This window comes from Schistocerca serialis, chromosome 3 (assembly GCF_023864345.2).
Source record: "Schistocerca serialis cubense isolate TAMUIC-IGC-003099 chromosome 3, iqSchSeri2.2, whole genome shotgun sequence".
Classification (NCBI taxonomy): domain Eukaryota; kingdom Metazoa; phylum Arthropoda; class Insecta; order Orthoptera; family Acrididae; genus Schistocerca; species Schistocerca serialis.
Window position 1 is genome coordinate 357,907,485 of NC_064640.1, and position 24,365 is coordinate 357,931,849.

Below are 24,365 nucleotides of genomic sequence, written 5' to 3' on the forward strand. Positions count from 1 at the left end.
GCAGGTTCAAATCGTGCGTTGGGCATGGATGTGTGAGATGTCCTTAGGTTAGTTAGGTTTAAGTAGTTCTAAGTTGTAGGAGTGGTCTGCACAGAGAGGTTTTCAGGTTTCTGCAGAAAAGTGTGTATGTGTTTTCATTTTAGTCATTATCATAGTATTTTTAATTTACCTGACTTGCATATGGCAGACACCATTTTACATTTGAAAGACTCAGTCAGGTTTCTGGGCCTCATTTTTGACTCCAAACTGTTATGGTTACCACACCTCAGAGAGCTGAAACCCAGAACCCAGAAAGCACTCAATATCATAAAGTGCATTAGCTACAGGTGTTGGGGAGCAGACAGGGCACATCTGTTTAGTTTTATAGGGCTTTTGTGTGTTCACGCTTTGACTGTGGATGCACATTGTACAGCTCAGTGAGGCCTTCTTATCTGAATATCATTGATGCTATCCATCTTGAGGGGATTAGACTGGCCACAGGTGCTTGCAGGACCAGCCTCATACTCCAAATTCACTTGCATACAATACTGTTGCTCGTCCACCTTTGGAACACCTTTTCTCTAATCGTCTATGAGCAACAGTGCCATTTGCAATCTGCGTGCAGTGTGTGCTGGAGTCACTTAATATGGGAAACGTAAGTCCTCAAATCCAGGATTTTAACTACCTGCCACTGTCATCATTGCATAGTCCCAGGGTAATTTTAGAATTAGTGCAGTACAGGAGAGATTGCACTCCTGCATATGTTTAAATACTATATTTTCTGCCATTTTAACTGAGCGCCACAGCTCTACAGCTGTCTTTCTGGATGGGTTGAAACAGGGGCCCCATTGTTTGCTCTGTTGTTTTCCCTGATAGTGTCCTCAAGGTTTAACTGCCTTGAGACTCTACTGTCTTTGATGCGGAACTGTACACGATCTTGTGGGCACTGGAGCAGATGAGGTGTGCTTAGTTTGCTAAGTTCCTTGTTTGTTCAGATTCTCTGAATGCTCTGGACTCTCTACAATGCTCGTATCCAGCAGATAAAGTAGGCCAAAATATCCAGGACATCCTCCATCAATTACAATGGCTGGGTGGGGAAGGAGGTGTCCTGCTGGGTACCAGGACACATGGGTATTGAGGGGACCAAAAGGGCGGATGTAGCAGTCAAGGAGGCATGGAGCGATCTTCAGTTATTTCAGTGTGCTATCCCCCTGCATGCCATCACCTCGCTGTTTAAGTAGAGTTGTGTGTGTGGTGTCACCCCCAGACACCACACTTGCTAGGTGGTAGCCTTTAAATCGGCCGCGGTCCGTTAGTATACGTCGGACCCGCGTGTCGCCACTATCAGTGATTGCAGACCGAGCGCTGCCACACGGCAGGTCTAGAGAGACTCCCTAGCACTCGCCCAGTTGTACAGCCGACTTTGCTAGTGATGGTTCACTGAAAAATTACGCTCTCATTTGCCGAGACGATAGTTAGCATAGCCTTCAGCTACGTCATTTGCTACAACCTAGCAAAGCGCCATTACCAGTTACTATTGATGCTGTAAGACATGTACCGTCAAGAGTGATGTTCACCATTTATGGATTAAAGTTAAGTATTCCAGCAGCTACGTTCATTTTTTGTTAGTCTCATTTCCTTGACCTGTTCCAGACCTCATGCCAGCCTGCGTGAGCTAAAACGTGTGCCTTTCGGCTTCCTCTCATAGTGGGTTGGCTGTCTTGCCAATCCACAACAGTGTGTCAATGGGAAGATGATTGGGTGGGTGGAAGTGACTGGTAATAAGCTTTGGCCACAAAGACGGGATGAAGTCCTGCTTACTTGTCTTCACATAGGCCAATCCTCTGATGCATGGCTTCTTGCTCTGCCAAGAGGATCCTCCAGTGTGTGCTGCCTGTAGCATACAGATGACTGTGCACCACATTTTACTAGATTATGTTTTATTTTTAGACCAGAGGGCGGCAGCAGCAGATGTCCCCTTTGTTTCAAGTGACATTGAAAGGAATGTGTTTGAGAGTTTTAAGATGTTGTGATATCTCCAATGTGTTTCCAAAAATTTTAGGATGATGTTCCTAATCTGTTAACAGGATGACTGGGTCACTCATGTTTTTGTAAGTGGTCGACCAGTCACTTTTCCCTGTGCCTTTCCTTTAGCTCTTCTGTGGTTTTACTTCTATTTTAATCCCAGGAATGGTGCCTTTCACCCTTCTCCATTGTATTAATTCCTGTGAGACATGGTGATTGTGTGGTTCCATGTGAGTGGCATGGGAGTGAGTGAATGAGTGTCATTTTATAGGTTTCCTTCACACTGTTAGACAACAATTTTGGACATTTTAATCATATTTGTTTCTTTCAAAATATGTAAGGGCACTGATAGCCTCAACACTGAGCACCCGTAAGCTCCAAAAAGAAAAAAAAAAAAAAAAAAAAAAAACACACACCTACCTTTGTGTGAAAGTAAAAACAAGAGAATATTAAATTTCCATTTGGGTCTATTGCATATTGTCTTTGGCTTAGCAAGAACATTTGTTCTATCAGAGAATAGGCTGGCAGTAGTCTAAAATTGAGCAAATGTGAGAATCTATATTGAGGTAACAGTTGGTGGCATTGTAATTAGGAAAATAATGTGTTGCAATTAGTCTTTTATTATTTTCAGGAGTTATGGACAAGGTAGAGGGACGCAGCAGTCGGCTGGTGGTCAAGATCCCTTTGGACACAACCGGTACGGGGGGCCCAGACAGCCACCTGGCTATCCTTCACGTACTGGCTATCCTGCTCCACCTATGGGACCACCAGCACAGCAACCCACAGGGTATCCACCACAGCAAGACTATTACCGTCAAGATCCGGTAATTATAGTCATTTGTATAAAAGTAAATCATACTTCTTCATTAAAATGTGAAAGAAATAACAATGCTGATATTCATTTACATTTTCTGGATCAATGCGATGTATTTTTGAATACCTACAACTGTAAAGAAGATGACAGAAGATAAATATGGAAATGGAGTGGGATGTTTCTTTTCAAGTAAATCATCCCTCCATTTACTGTAAGCTTTTTACGGCAACCATGTGTAACCAATATTTGGGTGGATGAATGTACCTGTGGTACACTAATCACTGTGTCATGTTAGTCAGTGATTATAATTGTAGGAAGCAATGCAATATTAAATATTTTGTTACATCACATAAGGTTTTACAGCTCCAAATGCTATGCCACAGAAATTGTAAATTCATGAGTGTGTCATACCATTTCTTAAGTATATGTGTAATTATGTTCTATGTTGAGTGAGATATCTAAATTATATGGTTTCCCTTTTCATCCATACATAATTGTACCATTTGTGTTACTGTGCCTTGTAACTTTCTCATTGAGGACATAGACAATTAAGGGATTGTATATTCTTTCTTGAGTAGTTCTATTTAAGCCTTGTAAATGTTGTTACAGCCTGTATTGCAGTTACTGAAAATTTTTAACTTCCAAACAGTCTTACCGCAAGTTCAACATCCCACAATTTTTCAGATCTCTAAAAGGTTTACTGCAATGTTTGTCTAGATGTACGTGGTGCCCAAAACTTTTAATTTTGAGACTTCCGAGATTTCCATCCACATTTTCTTAATAAGTGTTTCATGATTGGTTAATTTAGACACGAGTATAACCCATTATAAAATATATGTAGCTACAGTTTTATAACAGCCTCGGCTGGTTTCATAGGACAGCATTGTAACACTAACAGTTTCAGTTTTTATTAGCTGCCTTTCTTTTAAATTCTTTAATTCTGTGATATGATTTGCTCCCTCGTTTGTCACATTCTTTAGACTGATATCCTGTGTGTCAAACTACTGACTTTGTATTTGAGTGCCTCATTGCCAAATCAGTATTGTATATTAAAATTGCATCTAATTGTGCTTCATTAAGTTTTCACTGACTAAGCACAGATCATGAAGTGAATTCACATTTCAACCAAGAGGAAGGTGGATCTTCATGACTGTAATCACTTGGTGCACGTGTGAAACTGTGCGTCTTCTGTAATTTGTTTTTCTTGTCATTATAAATATTGTATGTTTTGGGCCTGATTGTACCAATACCACATCATGCAATACTGTTCACACCTGTTTGTATGGTATGCTACAGATACTGCACAGTGCATAACAATATAGTACAGCTGGTATGTACATAGACACATTATTATATATTTATGTTATAGAAGTACTGTGCATGGCCTTTTATCAATAGAGTTCATGTAGTGTTACATTACTCAGTGCATATTCAATCATTTCTTATCAAAACATCAGTGATACATGGCATACACTTTTCTCGAAGTTTTAGCTTCCCTTTGAAGTTCACTCATTTGAGATTTTCCAGCCCCTTTCAGATGTAATGGTAATACTGGCAGGTTTCTTTAACATTTTACGGAACAAAGTTGAATGGTACAAAGAGAGCAAATCAAAAGAAGGTTGTAGAGGAGCAGTGATGATGTCTACCAAAATGCTGACTTTGCCTGTGGCATTCCAAAACTCTGAGCACACCCATTACTTATTCAAGACTCTTACAAATAAATGTCAATGATACATTGAAGCTACTTAAGCTAAATTAGTGCTCAGCCTGAGAGGTCTACATTTTTAAAAACTCAGAGGGGAGATAAAAAAAAATCTACATTTCTTGAAGTTGCTTCTAATGCAGTGTCGGATGGACTGTTGGCAGAAGATTTTAAAATTGGAGAGAAAATAAGACAGTAGTTGGGAATGTATTATCATCCCCCCCCCCCCTCTGCCCTCCATGTGCAGATGGAACTAAATACAACATGTCAACAGAAAATTTCTGTTGTCCATTGAAAGGTAATTTTCTAATTATGTTGAATAGAATAATTTCTCTGTAGTAAGCTCTTTGAAAGTCACACATTTACATTATCATTACAGGTAAACTTACTGTAAGAATGAAGAAGAATAGTGTGTGTACTTGTCATTGAACAGATAACTTTCCACACAGTGTGTCTCAACATAGTTGAAATTTTATTATAAAAAATGTGTATTTGCAGTTGATAATTTACTGTTTAATGTACTCGTCATTGGTACATAATAATAATTAAGGGTAGTTAGTATATACAGTAAAAATCATGAAAACACGTCAACCTTCTACAGATCATAGGTTTTTTAAAAAATCGAATTTCACAACTTGTTTTAGTTTTGCTCCTTCTACACAGTTATTTCTGGGTAATCAAAAGTTGCCGTAGTTCTGTTGATATTCTGATGGAACTCTACTGTGGCATAAGTTCATTAGTTTTGTTCTTTTTATAGATGAGAGAAGCAAAAATGTTTACATTTACAGTTATTAGGACTTCATGGTAAAGAATGTTCTTCTTAGGATGTAATCTGACTTGCATGTTACCTCATGAGTAAACTACACAGAATATGTCACTTGATATGATAGAAGTATACGATACAAAAACAATCACTTTGGACACAAATTTCTATTTGCACTTGATGTAGGAAACACTATGTGAAATCTTTTACATACATACCTGATGTTACCATCAGTCTGCATTTTTAAAACTGTCAATAAACAGTGTAATAATAATATGTAATGGGATAGGTCAGTATTCACTACATAGAGGAGGCTTTGAAGTGCAGAGACATACACTGAAAGAGGCCTACTATATACGAGGGTACTTGAAATAGTAAGTTACACTGGTTGTCCCATGTTAAGACTATTGTGCAACAAGAATGGCACATTGTCAAAAGAGAGTACATGTTCTAGATGTCCTGCAGACACTGTTCTACTGGGGTATGGATAACAACTGCATCACAGTGTGGAAGTGAAATGGCACGGAAACTGTAAACATACTCCAAAGCTGCAAAGTCTTAGTACTTGAGTCTGTAAAAATCTTATGGATAAAAGTCTAATTTTCTCACAAATGCAATTTGAAATTCTGGTAGTATATGGACAAAATGCAGTGTTGCATCCAGCCATAGCAAAATGGTGCTTACAATGTGACCAAGGCCGCATGGGTGTGAATGGTGCTGATAGGGCAGGATGACCAGTGGCATCTACTACAGATGACAATGTCCAAGCAATTGACAAACTGATTTGAAACGGTCACAGATTTTCCGATGATGAGGATGTTCACACAATAATGCTCAAATGGCTTCATAACAGAGGAGCAGATATCTGTTGTCGAGGGACTGACTGAGTGACAGACAGAACATTCTGATCATTATTTACAGAGAATTGATGATGTTGAAAAATATTGTGTATCTGTGTCACTTTGAAGTGTAGTGGAACATTCAAGAAAATATACTTAGACTGCAATTATATTATGAAACATACTTTTTGAGTCTCTTTGTAATATCAGCTATCAAACTATTCCCTTTGTCAGATGTAGGCAACAAATTCTCCTCCTCCCCATCCCCCACAGACACACACACACACTGCCACTGCCCCCTCTGGGCATTCACTGATAGTATGTAGCAGTCTTCTTTCAATGTGCTTGTCTTCCACTCACCACCACCATTGTGTAGTGAGTAGCTATCTATCATAACTCTTTATTTGTTATCATCTCATCCTAGGTTTTCCGTTATTTGAATAAACAGTGTAATGTACTCTGCCTTAAGGAGGACAATATGCCTGCAACACTTCCACCCTCAAGATTAATAATACAGTATTCTCAGTTGAAACCAACAATATTATTATCTCGTTAGGCTTCATTATGTGCAAAAACCTCAGTTGAAATATAAAAATTAACAGTCTTAATATTCTAAAACAAAGTTCTTGAGATTTGATCACTTGAATTCATGTGATTCCTACTTTGAAATTGTTGCAGATAACAACACTTCATATAAATTTTATGATTTCTTGAACACCAATTTGAATTTCTTCCCAATATGAATTTCTTCCCAATATGAATTTATAACACATTCTGGGACACACAAAGCATACTTGTTACTTTTCTGCCAACAAGTTTTAAGCTAAAAGCCCACCCCTACCTAATTCTGAACAGAGTTTGAAAATTTCAAGTCGTCATAAACAAATGTGTATTTTAATTTTTTTTATTTTATACATACACTGTCTGTACATTATGTATAATTGGGGATCATTTATATCTTTTTAGCTTCCTCATAGTTATTATTCAGGTAGATATGAGATCACATTCTCACTGATACAAAAATGTTATGATTCTGATGTACTGCTTCTAATAAGGGGAAAGTGTGAAAACGTACAGCACAATTGCAGGTCATTACCAGGAATAATTAGTGCAGTTAACAGCAAGGAGCTTGTGAACAGTAATGTATAAACACTTTTTTTTTTTTAAATGTTATTCATGAAGAAACAGAAGTTATAGTTTTGTTACAGTTTGTGTTGTTATTTGATATTTGTTTGTGAAAAATAGTTACAATTGAAAGTAAATACTGCCAACAGGTATATTCTGGTCAACAAGCAGCTACTGCAACTGGCCCAGGTGGTCAGATGTATCCTGGAAGCCCTCATAGTAAATCAATGCCACCTCCAGCTCCACAGACCCCTAGAAGGCATCCAGATTTTGCAAAAGACCCACAGCAGTCTCCCTATCCACCATATAGTCAACAAAGGCCTTCTATATACGGTAAGTGGTAAGCACTGTAATTTGGAGGGTTCTTAAAAGTTTAAAGATTGGGGACAGGAAAAACAAGCTAAGTCACATAGTTCTTGGTGCTGTTAGGGGTCTCTCCCCAGCTTATGAGGACAATATGAACTTTCTCCCTCTGTTTAGCTATTTTATGTGATATTCCTCATGTTTTAAAGTGACAGTAAAGTTTCATAATTTGATATTGTGGACATATCATCATCATCTTTGTTTTTCCCTTTACTTTGTGGTGTAACAGCCAGGAATTATTTGTTTCTGGGATTTTTTTGTGCCATGTATATTAGACTTAATTTTTGATAACCACAGTTTGTCAGTTGTATTGATTCAACCCAAACATCTTCTATTTGTTGTATGTAATGAAAATAATTCATTAGTTACAAATGAGAAACTATAGAGAGGCAATACTTGATTTCAAAAATTTAACACTTTAACATAAAGCCAGAGTTAGTTTTTATTATTCTGACAAAAACTTAAAATCCCAAGTGTATTCCAGCAACTTAAGAACAGACCTCTGAAAAAGTAAAGCCTTGCTTACATCCGTTTCAGCATGGGTAGTTAAGTGTTCGGCCACTAGGGGGCATCCAGTCCCGTATTTGTAGCCTAGATATTGTGTTCTGGTTCAGTTGTTTGCCAATGGATATCACCTTTACTGTTTGTAGCTTTGGGTACTTCAAAATGGATGGCTGTACAGTGATCCTAAGTTTGACATTGAATTTAGCACCCCAGAAAGTGAAGTAGTATGTGATGTTATTTCGTTGGAGACTGAAAGTGATAAAAGTTGAACAGATGACTGACAAGTATTCACCAGTGGTACGAGATAAATACTTAAACTGTACTGTGACTAGCTCCACCAATATTTCCATTCAAAGGGACACACTGTGAAACACATGATTTGATTCCATATCTACACACAAACTACAAAATGACTTTATGATTCAGGATACTTCAGTGAAAGTCCAGTGCACAAGTATATTCTGGATTTTATTAACAGTGATCTTCAAAAATTTGTAAGTCACACTTACTTCAAAAGCTATTTTCATTAATAATAAAATACATTTTTGGAACAGTTTGTGAAGAAAAGTCAATATATCAAGGGATTAATTTTCTAATTTTGGAAATATGAAATACTATACGTTACAGTTACACCAGTTTATTGCCGCATTATATGGAACTGCATAGAAAGTAAATAGAATTGAGTAACACGGGTAATTACAGTACTCAGTGATAATTTTTTCTGGTTCTGTATAGAAGGGCAAAAAGGATGGGCGCGAGATACCTAGCAGAAAGCTGAGCATCCATCATCTCTGACTTATGCTTAGAATCATACAGATATATGTTTTGTGTTTGTGTGTCCCTGTGCCACCATTAACTATTTGTTGAAGGGCTCGTGTATTGTTAAGCATGGAATTTAAGAGGAAACCTTTCCAAAATGTCTTGACATCCAGCTTCTCAGAGCTCTAAAAAACATTCCAAGTAAATAACTATTGACCATTTCTTGCTTGCTTGATGAATTCCGACGTAGCATTGGTCCATTGCTGCTTTTGCTTCATGTTAATGATGTGCCATTTTATTTGCATTGGGAAGCAGAATTAATTCTATTTGCAGATAATACAAGCATTTTTCTGAAGTTGAGCAATGAACCATCAACAAAGAAAGCAATGAACCATCAACAAAGAAAATGGTAAATGATGTTTCTGTGAAAGTTACTGAATGGTTTTGCACAAATGGGCTTACTGTAAACTTTCAAAAAATGCATTTAACCCGCTCTTGTACTGTTGAGAATATCCTCCCTTCTATTAACTGAGTACACCAACAGTAAATAATAAACTGGGATGGAAATTGCAAAGTGTTTGGTGTGAATGTGATGAAAACATAAACTGGAAAAACCATACTGTAGACCTGCTAAGATGTTTAAGATTTGCTACTTTTGTCATAATAGTAATTGCCAACTTCGTGAATGTAGAAGTCAGCAAGCTAAAATATTTTGCTTGTTCATTGATGTCATATGGGATAATACTCTGGGCTAACTTCTCGCCTAGGCAAAAAGTGCTTGTGGCCCATTATAAATTAAACAGAGTTATGTATGGAGTGTGCACATGTAAATCTTGCAGATATCTCTTTAAGCAGCTGGAAATATTAACCACAGCCTCACAGCACATTTATTCACTTACGAAACTTATAATCAGTAATCAGTCCGAATTTTACAGTTACGTTGATCTTCACAAATACAACACTAGAAGTAAAAATTACCCTTTAATGAATCTAACTTCGGCATAGAAAGAGATTAAATATGCAACTGTACAGCTCTTTAAAAGTCTACGTACGGGAATAAAATGTTTAACAAATAGCAGAAGTGTTTCCAAAAGTAGATTAAAGAGCTTTCCGCTTAATAACTCCCTATACACCATAGAGCAATTCTTGAGTAGAGATAATTAGTCATTAAAAGAAGCAGAAGAAGATCAAGAAGAACTGTAAATGGCAAACATGCAGCCATTATTTTCAATTTTTTATTTAGTTGTAGATAAAAATTATGTGTTTGTTGTCACATTCCACATCATAATAATTATCATGAATTTTATGTGTGGAGCAATTAACAAACTTTATGGAACAAGCAACAAACCAACTGATAGCTTTAGTGTGCATGAGGGGGATCAGGTAACATATACAAAAATAAGTGTTTCTCACTTAATAGTTTTTGAAAAAAGATTTCATAGAACACTGTGTCTCGGCACAGGCACCAACATCTGGAGAGCAGTAAAGCCTTAACAAAAGCCACCTCAACACAGAATGCAAAGAGCACCTCTGTAGCAATGAAAGGGTTAAGTAACCTTCCACAATAGTTCACCGAGACTAGTTATGCTAACAAATGTGTCTTCAGGTTGAGTTTAATGTAGGTTCATTTGGGAAACAAATACATTACAACATTTATATATCTTCCAGAGTATGGTACATTAGTTTGCCTTTGATATAAGGATTGTGTACCAGTTGTCTTCAAAACTAATGCCTAGAAATTACATTTTACTGTTGCACTCATGTAGATAGAGTTCTCTCTTAGGAGAGAAATGATGCTTAACAAGTTTGACTTCATAATGAATATAATTTCTGGCATCATTTGTATTTCTACCTATGACATGTTCTTCATGAACTATTTTTCAGTACAACTACCAGTTTGTCTCAATATTTTTCAAACCATTACCTACAAATCAGGATATGGATTCCAGCAACAACAAAATAATGAAATAGACCCTAAGAAATGAGATTTGATCAAGGTATAATTGATGTTTGGTACATTTCACCACTACCTCATCTGTAGGAGCAAGAAATACCATCTCCTACAGCAGAAAAGACTGTATTTATCATATTGTTTAAAACACACACATAATCAGTGCTATTATTTCAGCATCACATAAAATTAATTTTACTTTACTTCCCTGTGCAGGAAGTTTAGTTAGCAATACTGAATTCAATGTATCGAAGTAGTGTAGAATCGAGTGTCATCAATATTTGTATTTCATTGCCATAACTTTAATTGAATTTACTCCATTAACTTCAAATGATTTGATTCCACACAATTTCATCATTTATTTTGTGATTTTTCTTAAAGATAAACAGTTACTCATTTTGAACAAAATTTGTAAAATTTTGTGATTTTGCACTTTGCAGAAAATAGGTACCTTTAATAATGAGTCATTACTTGGGACTGGAATAATTCACATTTTCCGATAAATCCAAAATAAATGTGAATTCTGCCTCAAAATGCGAAATTACTTAATAGATGCCATTTCATAGCGAACTGTATCCAGATGAGCTATTTGTTAGCGAAAGTTTGAAATGGCTGTATTTTCTGCATAGAATATCGAAAATGTAAGCAGTCACTGGCATTATACACCATATGACGAAACCCAATTTGGATAGATAATGTGCACAAGGACCTATGTGCAAAACAAAGTGTACAAATGCAAGGATGTATCAATACACTCAATGATCTGGTGTGATGCCAATTGTGGATGATTGAGTGGTCTGTTTAACACACACTGCAATGTACCGCTAGAGTTCCGGCCTGTATCATTAACAATACTCTGCAACTTCAACAAGCAATTGTGTGGTAGCTACCCCAAATGTTTTGTGTTGTGTGTTACTCATTGTTTTCTTTTCTTATTTTGAAATAAGTGAAGCGACTAATCCTGCTCCATCACAGATTTCAATTATGACTCTTACAACACCAGAAGAGATCGGCAATCCCTGTGACAGTGTGTCAGTTCTGCTGTAGGCTGCTGCCCAATGAAATGGATGCGGGGTTTGTTTCCCCACACTGCTCCTTCCCCTGTGGTGGTCAAAATTCTAGTCTGTTTACACTTGCTGCCGTCTGTGACTATAGCCTATAATGCCCTCTGTGCTATAGTGATTGGAAAACAGTCTTTAATGTTTTTTGATGGTGCAGAAATAATTCTTCTAATGTTAAAACCAAGCTAACGTATGATTGATTTACTTTATGCTAAGTGTCTTGTCAGTTCTATCTGTAGTGTTGTCAAGCATGGGTTGTAGGGCTATGAATGCCCACGGAAGGTCGAAATTAATAGTCTGCAGATTTTTTAATCTTCAGATTGGGCAAGAAAAGACAAATAATGTCCAGAAACACCTTAATCTGAGAGGAATTCAGTTAACTGGTGAGAAAATGCTGGTGCTTTGCAACAGAACAATCTTTTTTGAAAGTATAAATACAGCCAAATGAAGAAAACAAAAGCCATTTCGGTAGAAAAAGTTGTTGAAGTGTTTTCAAAAACAAACATGCCAGTCAAAAGCCCCCAATCAGCACTCTTTTTAACAGTTGATTTCAAAGAACTAATAATTTGTCTATTTGCACTCATGTAGTGTGTCAACCTTTTAAATTTGTGTGTCTAGTCATTTACAAACTAAGAAACTGGACACGAATTTTGCCAAAAATAGGTGCTACATTTTCCAGTCCCTAGTCATTACACATGCTTGTCCAACACACTTTGCTGTGTCTAATGTCCTATTCCGCTTCCTGCTACTTGCTGTTTTCTGTGTATGTTCCTCTGTACCAACAACTCTGATTGATACCTTAACCAAGGAGGCAAATTGGTGTCTGTGCATGTGACTAGGTGACTGACTGGGTAAATGTTCATACATGCCTGAAGGAAAAGACACTGTGGTGACTACAGCTGTTATGAAATACATTAAATGTATTTGCAGCTGCAAATATGGACAGCCATTGCTGTTTAACGGAGTGACAACAGTGAAAATTTGTGCCAGACCAGGACTCGAACCTGGATTTCCCGATTACCACAAGTGGTCGCCTTATCATTGTATGCATGTCCAAAGGAACAGTGCATTGTAATTCTGAATAACACAGGTACTGAAATATAATATTTATCTACTGACACCGGGCAAAGTGACTTTTGCCTAAAATGTCTCCCCTGTACGAGAATATACATATGAATGTACGAGTGCAGGTTGTAGACACGTGGTTGGAAACATGTGGAAGTTTGGGTCTGGCCATGAGTCGTGCTTATATAGCTTAATGGTAAGGCAACTGCTCACGATAAGCTGGAAATCTGGTTTGAGTCCTGGTTCGACACAAATTTTCTCTGTTGTCATTCCGTTATACTGCTGATGGTTGTCCATATTCACAACTGTGAATACATTTAATGTATCTGGTTAAATTATAGCTGCCCAATAACTGATTGGTTGAGTTAGTTCACAGATTGTAGGAAGTCGGTGACATTACCACCATTAAAAGTTCTGTATTTATTAAAGCACTGTAATGTTCAAACCCATCTTAAGCTTGAGCACAGATTTTTCATGTGCTGTTTTGTCTGTGGTGCCTCCTTATATCCCAAAATCTACAGCCTGAGTAATTTCGGGGGAAAAGCCCCTTTTCAAACTTACTAGAGCATATCGTAGTCATGATCTAGAAGAAAAGGCGATATCCACTTTTGGCATGCAAACTTGGCATTAGGTTGGAAGGAGATGCACTTCAGTGGCTGTTAGGTTTTTAGTGCCCTTTCTTCACAAATTAGGTTTGGCAGATGGCAAGACGAGCTCTTGTTTAAAGAAATTTAAGTCAGTTCCTGTTGTGTGTGTCATTTTAGACCATAGAGTGTTTATGATCCTGTCTATTTATTGTTGTAAATGTATTTATTTTTATATTATATATGTACTGTAATATTTACATTTTCTGTAATATTTATTTAACTGCAAAATTTGTTTTTTAGTGTTAGAACCTGAGCTTTAGATATTAAAAATGAATAGTAGTACTACTTTTATAATACCACAACACATCAGTAAAACTGACATGTTCAGTACCCTGTGATATATCTACAACACAGCTCTCCGGAACACAAAATATATAAATAAATCGTACAGCTCATGGTTCATTGTGGTTTTGCAAGTGTTTTCAGATGTATTGTATCAATGAAATGTACTTACAATTTTCCATTTCAGTACTTATAAATGAGAATTAGTGTTTTATGGAATGTTACAAAAATGTTTTCTTGTGTTTGGGATGACTGAATGAATTGGCAACTGAAAAAATGTTGATCTGTGTAGGTTCGTCAAACTTGATTTGTTGGACAGTAATATGTTAACTGGAAGTGTAAGAATGTATAAAAAAAATTAGTGCCTTGGAGACTTTTATTTACTTAGTTTTTAACTTTGCGTTGGTTTTCAAAAGATTTAAACCTGTAATCAGTTTCAGATTAATAAAGTTAACAGTGAACATTTAAGAGAGCTAAGTTATGCAATTCTGTTTTTATAATTTCCTCAGATCCAGACACTTTGTTGTTCCATTCGAAATACATTGCAGCAGGATTAATAACGAGCCTCTTAGGTTAAACTCTCATATTCTTGGTTGTATGTAGTTATTGGAGGGATTCACATTAGAGTGAGATGTTCTAGTATTTGATGAGACATAAATGCATCTCATGAGATTGATTTAAATGTGGTGTGATTAAAATAGAGAATTTGTTGTATTGTAGGCTGGAGTAGTGGTAACACTCAGTATCGGGCACAGTACCCTCCACAAGGACCTGTTCCACAAGGGCCTCCACAGTGGAACCAAAATGCTCAACGAGCTGGTGGTCCTGAGCCTGGTCAGCCAGCTAACAGCCAGTGGGACCAGCACCGCTACCAAGCTAGTGGACAGTCACCGTATCAGCCTCCACAACAGGTATTGTGTTACAGTTTGAATTACGATGTTCTCTGTCACTTTTGCCCATATAGGGTTGGTTGTTTATGGTTGAAGACATCCGTAACCATAATTTTTGTGTGAACTGTGTATTTCTTACTCTTTTTGAGATTGAAGCTGTTAGTGAAACTGTCAGAGATGTTACTATAGATAATTTTAGTAACACAAGTATTTTATTCAGAGTCTTATTTACTTCTTTCTTTCTTTTTTCCTTAAGGCACAGCAGCAGTGGGTTCCAAGTATGCAGACTCCTGGTATTAATCAAAACTCACTCCTAAGGCCACCGATGGTTAGCCCACGTGCTCCATTCCGACCGGAAGGAAAGCCGTATTCGATGCAGCAACTACCGGGTTCAAAGGTTCGCTGCTTCTAATTTTTTCTCACTCATTCTGAATTTTCTACACACATCATGAGTCTACTTATGGTGTTGCTTTTTGTACCATGTCGAGATACTGAAAGACATTTAGAGAAGCCTTTGTTTCGTGTGCTAACAACTTGAGGACAACCTGTGTTATAAAAAAAAATTAAGAGGCTTGTACATTACAGTATGTCAAAGTCTTTGCTTCGTATTGAAAAATAAACACATTCAGTGTTTTGTAGACACTGTTCCAAACCATTGTGTTAAACTCGGGTCATGTCGTGAAATGATTTTGCAGCACATTGTGAAGTCGATGTACTTTTATTTCATTAAATGAAGTGCCCATAATAAAGAGTATGTGCATTTGGTCTTACATCACATATGGCTCGTTTTGTCTGTTCTATTAATAAATAGTCATAAATTGATTCCGAAGCACGCATTTGAAGTCAGCATTTAACAAATATTAACACTGTCGAGGGCGTGTGTCTCTATGGTAGGCATATCTGGCAAACACATAAAGCTTTCATGTTTGTACTGTGTTATGACCAATAAATAAACCTGTTACAGATATTTAGTAGGGTGCCCTCAGCCTCGTGAACACTAATGGGGAGCTTTGTTATGGCATAGTGGTAGCTCTAATTCAGAAACTTGACACTAGCAGCTGACAAGGTCATGTGCTGCCTGTGAGTCTTCGTAATACTACTGCACAGTGCTGATTGAGTGGATTTTCAGAAGATGGTGTCCCACAGCTCTAATGTATTTGAAAAATGTCATATTACCACCTTGAAGTGCTGGTAAAATTCTGTGTTTACCCAGCTAGTTTGTCATCCCACATCATCAGGTTCTTAAAAGTACTCACAACCTAAGATTAGGTGAAATATAAAATAATCATCATCAGATGATAAAACGGTGGAATATTCACTGTTATTACACCATAATATAAATTACATCCTCAGTCTATAAAAACTGTGCTATGTAGTGTGCTCATTCATGTTATAACCGTAACCAACATTAAAACTTTGAACAGATTAGTACTGCACATCTGGTATGCGGTATGAATCTGTTCACAGCATTAATGAGGATTACAGTTATAACATGAACAAATACACTACTTAGCATAGTTTTTATAAGCTTACAATGTAGCTTATATTACCTTGTGATAGCAGTCAATAATTTGTGGTTTTATCGTCTAACGATAATGATTTTTAATTTCACTTAACATGATGCCATAAATATTTTGATGAACCTGCTGATGACCAGACAACTGAAACTGGTTGATAAGGAATTTTACCAGCAGCTCAAGGAGGTAATATGCAATTTTTCAGATGAAGTAGCGGTCAGACAGCAGGTCAATGTTATATAGTGTGATAGTGCCATAGAGTTTTAGTTCTTATGATGTGTAAGTGTGAGAATAATTCTGCATAGTGCTTCAGCTGCAGTCCAAGATTTCTTAAGTTCAACCATGCGTAAGCTGCATGGTTAATAAGTGAGCCATTTAGTAGGTTGTAAATGAGGCATTTAAAATTTGAGAAAGGAACAAATAGTGCAGTGTCAGGATGCTCAAATGTAGTTGCTTCATTTTTGCCCCATTAAAGCAGCTTGTACAGTTGGTATTCTGTATTGGCTTTTGACTGAAGCACAGAGTGACTGAATGGGATTGCCATCAGATGTACATGGCTATAGGTAAGAGAGCAACTCGGCTGCTGCTAGGACCATGAGGTAAACTGCAGATACAGAGATTTCAAAGATCATATAAGGTTTGTGAATCTGTATCACTATTGAGATTTCATTTAAAACAATAGGCCCTGATCTCCCACTCCACACACACATACTTTCTGGTTCCATCAGGAAACAGGTTAAGATGAGTAAAATTAAAGAAAAGTAATAACAAATCATATTTTCTTAAAGCATTTATTAATGATTCTGTCAACAGTTGCGGTATTTATGTTAGGCGGCTAGTTTCAAACCTTACAGGTTCATTTTAAAGTCTGGCCTACTGAGGCTGCACTGACAGTGCCTGATATTAATAATAAACATCAAAGAGGCAACATAAGCTGTATAAATATTTCCAGAAAAAGTGCTACAATCCACACATGCCTTTTACTAAGTCAAAATCAGACTCATGCATTGCCTCTTTGATGTTTATTATTATTGTTCAGGCACTGTCAGTGCAGCCTCAGTAGGCCAGGCATGAAAAAGAACCTATAATATTTGAAACTAATTGCCTAATATAAATACAGCAACTGCTGACAGAATCATTAATAAATGCTTTAAGAAACTTAATAAAGTTACTGTTTCCTTGGCAACAAAATGTTGAAACTGGAAAAAAAAGGTCATCTTGATTAAGGCACTACTTAGTTTGCTGTGTTAGAAATCAGTATGCATGTTGACAGTAGGTTTTGAGTATTTTTTTATGGGACTATATACACTGCTGAAAAAAAGCAACAGCCTCAAGGACAGTCGTTTTACTGACCATTGAGGTGACAGGTTGTTCATCATTCAGATCAAACGAAACTCCCATCGCAGTAAATAGTGCCCAGTCGCATCAATACACAGTGTATTCCCCTCTGGTGGTGATGCAGGTGTGTTTTCTCACATGCAAACTATCATAAAGGTGTCAAATGGCATCCTGTGATAGATTGTCCCAAGCATCTTGTGCCTTTTATAGTAATTTGGTCATGGTTCTTGCAGGCCCCCAGAGAACAAGTAAGTTCCCACTTCATCATGTCCCGTACATGTTCAGTAGCCGAGAGATCAGTTGATCTTGCTGGCCAGGGCAGTTTCTGTACACCACAAAGAGCTTGTGTTGCAGCAGCTGTATGAGGATGTGCATTATCCCATTGAAAAAGCACATCCCTTTCTATGAAGAAATGGCAGTAGTGTGGGGATAATAGCCTGTGTAAGGCAACGGGCACTGTTTGCTTTGGTTACTTTAACCTGCAGAAACACCAAATATGACCATGACTGCTCCCCCCCCCCCCCCCCTCCTTCAATGAGACCTGGGATGTGACCAGCGTGTTCAGGGCAAATACACTCTGGAGTAGGCAGCTCACCAGGTCTACACCATACAGGTGTGTACATCCATCACTAGTGATGCTTGACAGTGTTGTGGTATCAGTAATAGTCTGGACAGAGCCACATGTGATCTTATCCCTGCTGCAAGCAGATGATTCCCAGTGCTCCATGATGACACAACAGGTGCAACATATGCACAGATTTTGGCCCTGGATGATAATCGATCAGACACCAATGCTCGCACAGTGCACCTATCTCATTGTGCATCTGTACTGTGAGGATGTCCAGAGCCTGGTATACAGGTATGGGAATGTTCCACAAACCTTTGTTGAAAGCAGCAACACGCCACTGATATATTGTGTCCAACATGTGCAGCAATCCGTTAATACGTCCGCCGCTTCCCCCAGGACCCCAATGTGACACCATTCAAATGGCTGAATCTGTTCAACAGGAGTGCTGACTCATCAGTAGGGCGTGGTTGTACCCTAAAATGATTATGGCAAACTTGGTATAGTTACTGCCTGCAGAGTCAAAACAGAGGGTGCACAGACAGGCCTTCAGACTGCCATCTGATCACTAATGACTGTGACAAATAAAGCAATAACACAACCACCCCTCTGTATATGCACATACTATACAGTGGTGCCACCAAACCCAGTCCTTCGAGGATATTTTTTGATATTCATTGAGTTTGTTCATGTTCAGTTTTTATTCAGGTATACACAGTTAATTCTTTTCCATTCTCTCTCTTAAATATGAGCACATTAATTTACAAAAATGTGGCTCTGATCCTATTATAGCCATCCTTAATGTGGAACAGAAGTGACAGTGGTTTGGTTCAGTTAATAGTAGTGCAAAGTCCAATTTATTTATTATTTATCATTGTAGAAAAGAATGAATTAAAAGAATAAAGGACATAAATTATCATCTTCAGCTAAGAATTGTCGTTTTAAAAAATCTTGCACGCTTGTGCTCCACTTTGAATGCTTATGTTCTGCAGCTTCTCAATCTTTGTTAAAAGCCATGTTCATATTAAAGATGAAAATAGATTTGCACCCATCATGTATGCTACCTACAAAAAATAACAGAATTTTCCTATTGGATAATATATTGCATTACACAACTTACTTCTTCCTACTTCATATCACTTTACCCCAACCTTATTATGTACCACACTAAACTAATAAATTTTGTGGTCTGATAGGTGGAGAATGATAATGAGAAATAGTGAACTCGGCTTGTGGAAGAATAACTCTTTCGAGTCGCGAATATTAAAAAAATCATTGGTGGAGTTATTGAATCCCTACTGGCATTGTGGTGTTGAAGCTTCACTACAGACTCTGAATGAAAAGAGTTCATCTATAGATTGCTGAATGAGAATACCATCAACAGGTACCAAAAGTAGTTACGTGGAATGATCGTGCTGGTAACATTAAAGAAAATGGAAATTCAGTGAACTACATGACTTTATGAAACAATTGCAGTCACCAACTGTTTCGGTACACATTATACAAGTATAATTGGAGAGGCTTTATTGTTTATCAGGCAGAACCATTGGAGACTGTCAGAATTTTCAGATACCTGCCTAGACTGTACATCCCCACAAAATATGATACATGCCATAAAAATAAGAACCTGGCTAACCACTAGTAAGATCAGTAGTCAGAAGTTCATAACTTACCCTCCACTATGCAAATAGTCTGTGAAATAACTTAATGCTGTAGTTATATAGATTTCAAAAGTTGTGTGTCTCTTCATTTTCTGTTATCCTTGTAGCAGCTCCACATGACCACACCACTTACCGAGACAGTTATAAGGAACAAGCCCCCCTCCCCTGCCCCTTCCCCAGCATTACAGTCAGAATATTTCTTCTCCTTTGTCTGTTTCCCTTTCTTGTGCAGACTTTGAATCATGAATGCTTTTTATGCACTTTTTAAAAGGTATATTGCGTATATTCATTTTGATCACTTCATCCGAAGTCAGCTCTCATATTTTTTTGGTGGAGTATACAGGATGTTGTACTGTTATGACTCATTATGGCATATCGTTCTAACCCATTACACTGTATTAAAGTACCGTAGGTTGCCACTTGTACATAATGGCTGACGTTACATATACTTGCCATATCCTTTTTAATGTTCAAACTGGACTGCTATATGCAAGTTACTTGTACTTTGTGCAGAGATGCCACAGTGCCACCATACCAGCAGAACAGCTTGCCTCTAGCTGTTATTTAGTAATGACTGGGTAAAACAAAGGAACAAATTGCCAATCATTCCCAAAACATGAATCACTTCATTCCACAGAGAAGCATGACTAATAAATTTTGCAAGGTAACTTGGAGGCTATTATAATACAGTATTTGTTACAGTGTTTAATTTTTTTTGCCTCATCCCTTTTCAACTTGCTTAATGATTGTGCAGTAAGTTATGTAGACTTTAGATGACACCAAGATAGGGGTTTTATTAGTTTCTGTAGAGGCATTTTCTCTCCTCCTGAGTATTTCATACAGGTAGATGATCTTGCATTACTCTTAATGTACCAATTTCTTTAATTCTCAATGCATGGGCCACTTACTCAAAGGCTTGCAATTTTTTAAGTATTAAGTCTGTTCTTCAACAAAGCATGATAATCCTGGTGAGTATAAATTTTGCACATGTTTAAACTTTTTGAATTTGATTTTCTCCTATAGCCCATTTCATAGTATAAAGTAAAACTTATTAAAAAAAAAATCCAAATTGAAGTAGAAAAAATTACATGTGTTAAGTTTTGTCAGTTTTGCTGACCATGTTTCGTACCAATATTTATTTTCTACTGGTGTCTTATTTCAGGCGCAGCCACCTGGGATGAATAATGCGCAGGTCTACCAACAACAGAGTGCCCCAAAGCGAGAGATCGTTTTCCCTCCAGAAAGTGTGGAAGCAATATTGCCTGTTTTGTATAAACGCAAGCGAATGACACGAGGGGATGTAGCACCTGTAGAAGCATGGAGGCTTATGATGAGTCTGCGCTCTGGCCTACTGGCAGAGAGTGCTTGGGCTCTGGATATTCTCAACATCCTTTTGTTTGATGATAGCACAGTTGCATATTTTGGACTAGCCCACATGCCAGGACTACTTGATGTGCTGTTGGAGCATTTCAGACGCAGTTTAGCTGACATGTTTGACTCGCCTCTTCCAGATTCTGGGAAGAAGTGGTTCCAGGCACCAAAGGTGGAAACACCGGAAGTGGACCTAGGGCAAGTTAGAGTGCCAGTTGATCCTGCAGATCACATCACATTAATGAAATCGACACCAAATTATACTCTTGTGACTAGAAACGGTGAGGTAGTTCGAATTGTGAACAGAGATAATGAGATTTTTGTTGTGGATAATCGGAAGAGCTGGGACATTGAAGGTGACTTGGCAGAAAACTATGATGTGGTTCAAGACCCGTGGCAGTTGACCTCTTCAGACATCAGTTCGACGAAGTACATTGTGTCATGTTTCCAAGGAGAGTTCGGTAATGTTCCATTTGTGAGACTGCTCGATGACAGTAAAACTGTAGGTGCCGAAGAGGAAGAAGATTGTCGGACAAAAGTAAGTGAAGAAGAATCGTATCCCATTGAAAACTTGAGTGTAACTCCTCCTATAGTGCTAAAAATGGAATGTAGTGATGACAACGGTGTTACTGATAGTTTGAGCAGTGCATCTAATGTGATACTTAATGAGGAACATTTGAGTAAAGACAGCTCCTTCGTTGATGTGCAGGATAGTGATGAAGTGAAACGGACTAAAACTATTTTGAGTGATGTGTTTTCGCGGATAAAAACGGAAAATAAAGAAGAAAATTCATTGCTGCCTGAACACTGTGTAGACCCCTTAGAGCCTCCTAAAGAAACTGTAGAAGTGAAAAAGGAAGCAAACTGTGTCGAAAGTGAGAGCAGTAGTAATTATGAAAGGGAGTTGCCGCATTCTCCAAATGTACCAAAGGATATTGAAACAAAGAGGGATAATGCTGTATCAGAAACTAGTGACACAAATAATTTTAGCAGCAGTAACATAAAAACAGAACATACAAACAATGACAATAGTTCTAATAGCAATGAGAGTAGTATATTCAACATAAGGAAAGGTGATAACTGTAACAGCACAACACCGAATGAATCCAGTTGCGATTATAAGATCAAAGAAGGTGTTGAAAGTGAAATTATTGCCAGTGAAGAAAACAGTGAAGGTAATGAAAGTGCTGGAAATGCTGTTGGAGGAACTAGCCTTAACAATTGCGAATGTTTAGAAAGCAATGAAAGTAGTAATGGCAACAACAGTTGTGACGAAACTGTAAAAGAACACGAAGAAATGGAAACAGAAATGGAACAAGATGTGTTCCTCGAAGGTTCTGAACATGAAGGAAAAGACATAAACATGGAAGATGACTATGGTGACGAAGCTGAAGAAAAGTCAAAAGTAACAGATGTGAGACCAGAGATAAAGGGAGAAAACAGGGGCGGCATACAAATAAGGGATCCTGCGGGAACGTTGAAAAGAAGACGTATGTCAGATTATGAAGACGAATGTTACACGAGAGATGAAGCGAGCCTTTACCTTGTTACTGATACACAGGATGCAAAGGCAAGGCGTTGTGTTTGTCTTTCAACTATTTTGAGGAATCTGACATTTGTCCCGGGCAATGAAGCAGAGTTTGCCAAAAATGTTACATTCCTTGATTTGTTGGGGAAGCTTTTACTCTTACACCACGAACATCCTCCTCGTGCACAGAAACAGCGCAATTATGACCGTGAAGAAGATGCTGACTTTGCAGATTCTTGTAGCAGTTTACAAGGTGAGGCGGAATGGTGGTGGGACTTCTTGCACCATGTGCGCGAAAATGTGTTGGTGACAGCGGCTAATATTGCCGGTCATATGGACCTCGGTCAACATCCTGAGGAAGTGTCGCGGCCCGTAATTGATGGACTTCTTCACTGGGCAGTTTGTCCAGCTGCTCATGGTCAGGACCCATTTCCCGGATCTTCAGGCTCGTTGTCACCCCAGCGCCTCGCACTGGAAGCTCTGTGCAAATTGTGCGTAACGGACTCTAATGTAGATCTGGTTGTAGCTACGCCACCCTACTCCCGTTTGGAACGTCTGTGTGCTGTGCTGACACGACTTCTGTGCTGGTCAGAAGAGCAAGTGCTACGAGAGTTTGCAGTGAATATGCTGCACTACCTGGCCGCTGCGGACAGTGGTGTGGCACGTACTGTTGCACTGCAGAGCCCGTGTGTGTCCTTGCTAGTAGCATTCATCGAGCAGGCGGAAGCTACTGCATTAGGGGTAGCCTATCAGCACGGTATCGGTGCACTTATAGACAATCCAGATGCTATGGGAACCAGTCTGGATATGCTGAGGCGTGCGGCTGGTACATTACTTCATCTGGCACGACATCCTGAAAACCGGCCGCTCTTCCTGCAGCAAGAACAGCGTCTGTTATCCCTCGTCATGAGCCAGATCCTCGATCAGCAAGTGGCAGCTGTAATCTCCAGTGTTCTTTTCCAGTGCTCATGGCCCTCTTCGTAGCATGCACAGCAGTTGTAGACAACTAAGTGGTGAAACTGGCACGGATGTTTCCTTCTCTTGTGATTTTTGCTGGAACATATTGTGAGAGATGACTTTTAAGTCTGAATGTAATGAGGACTGAGTTTCCGGTTCGTCAGTCCTTTATTCCTTTCTTTTATGCCTTAAACAGTCAGACTGTCTTTGATTTTATATATATATATATATATATATATATATATATATATATATATATATATATATATATATATATATATATATATATATATATATATATATATATATATATATATATATGAAATATAGATACAGTAAATACCAATCAGTTACGTAGTCTTGCAGCGAAACGGTTGCTACAGCAGTAACACGAGTGGGGCAGTAACTCAGAATTACCAGATGAGACTGATGGTGCCACTTACAGCATTCACCAATATCTGTTACGAGTCGGAAATTTATTTTGTATTTATCATCAGATGTGGTTGGATGTGAATGAATGTGGAAGTTCTGTTATCTAGAGCTATGTGTCGACTGTCTTATTAGTGTAGGGCCATTGCTACAAATGCTGTTGAGGGACAGTGGAATAATATTAAATACCAGAATACACATTAAGTAATCATGCATATAGTTAAGTAAAC

General features: G+C 38.0%; 1 protein-coding gene across 1 annotated transcript in view; it reads left to right on the plus strand.

The window, feature by feature from the left end:
• Positions 1-23,890, plus strand: part of LOC126470857 (uncharacterized) — a 59,651-nt gene extending 35,761 nt beyond the window's left edge. The window contains exons 27-40 of the mRNA XM_050098872.1: positions 2,636-2,930; positions 3,428-3,525; positions 4,115-4,148; positions 4,310-4,541; positions 4,664-4,715; positions 4,860-4,899; positions 6,363-6,440; positions 6,547-6,673; positions 7,111-7,260; positions 7,368-7,580; positions 14,600-14,790; positions 15,032-15,166; positions 21,013-22,396; positions 22,658-23,890. Of these exons, the coding sequence (XP_049954829.1) occupies positions 2,636-2,930; positions 3,428-3,525; positions 4,115-4,148; positions 4,310-4,541; positions 4,664-4,715; positions 4,860-4,899; positions 6,363-6,440; positions 6,547-6,673; positions 7,111-7,260; positions 7,368-7,580; positions 14,600-14,790; positions 15,032-15,166; positions 21,013-22,396; positions 22,658-23,733 (4,105 nt within the window). The 3' untranslated portion in view covers positions 23,734-23,890. The remainder of the gene's footprint in view (positions 1-2,635; positions 2,931-3,427; positions 3,526-4,114; positions 4,149-4,309; positions 4,542-4,663; positions 4,716-4,859; positions 4,900-6,362; positions 6,441-6,546; positions 6,674-7,110; positions 7,261-7,367; positions 7,581-14,599; positions 14,791-15,031; positions 15,167-21,012; positions 22,397-22,657) is intronic.
• Positions 23,891-24,365: the final 475 nt, after the last annotated feature.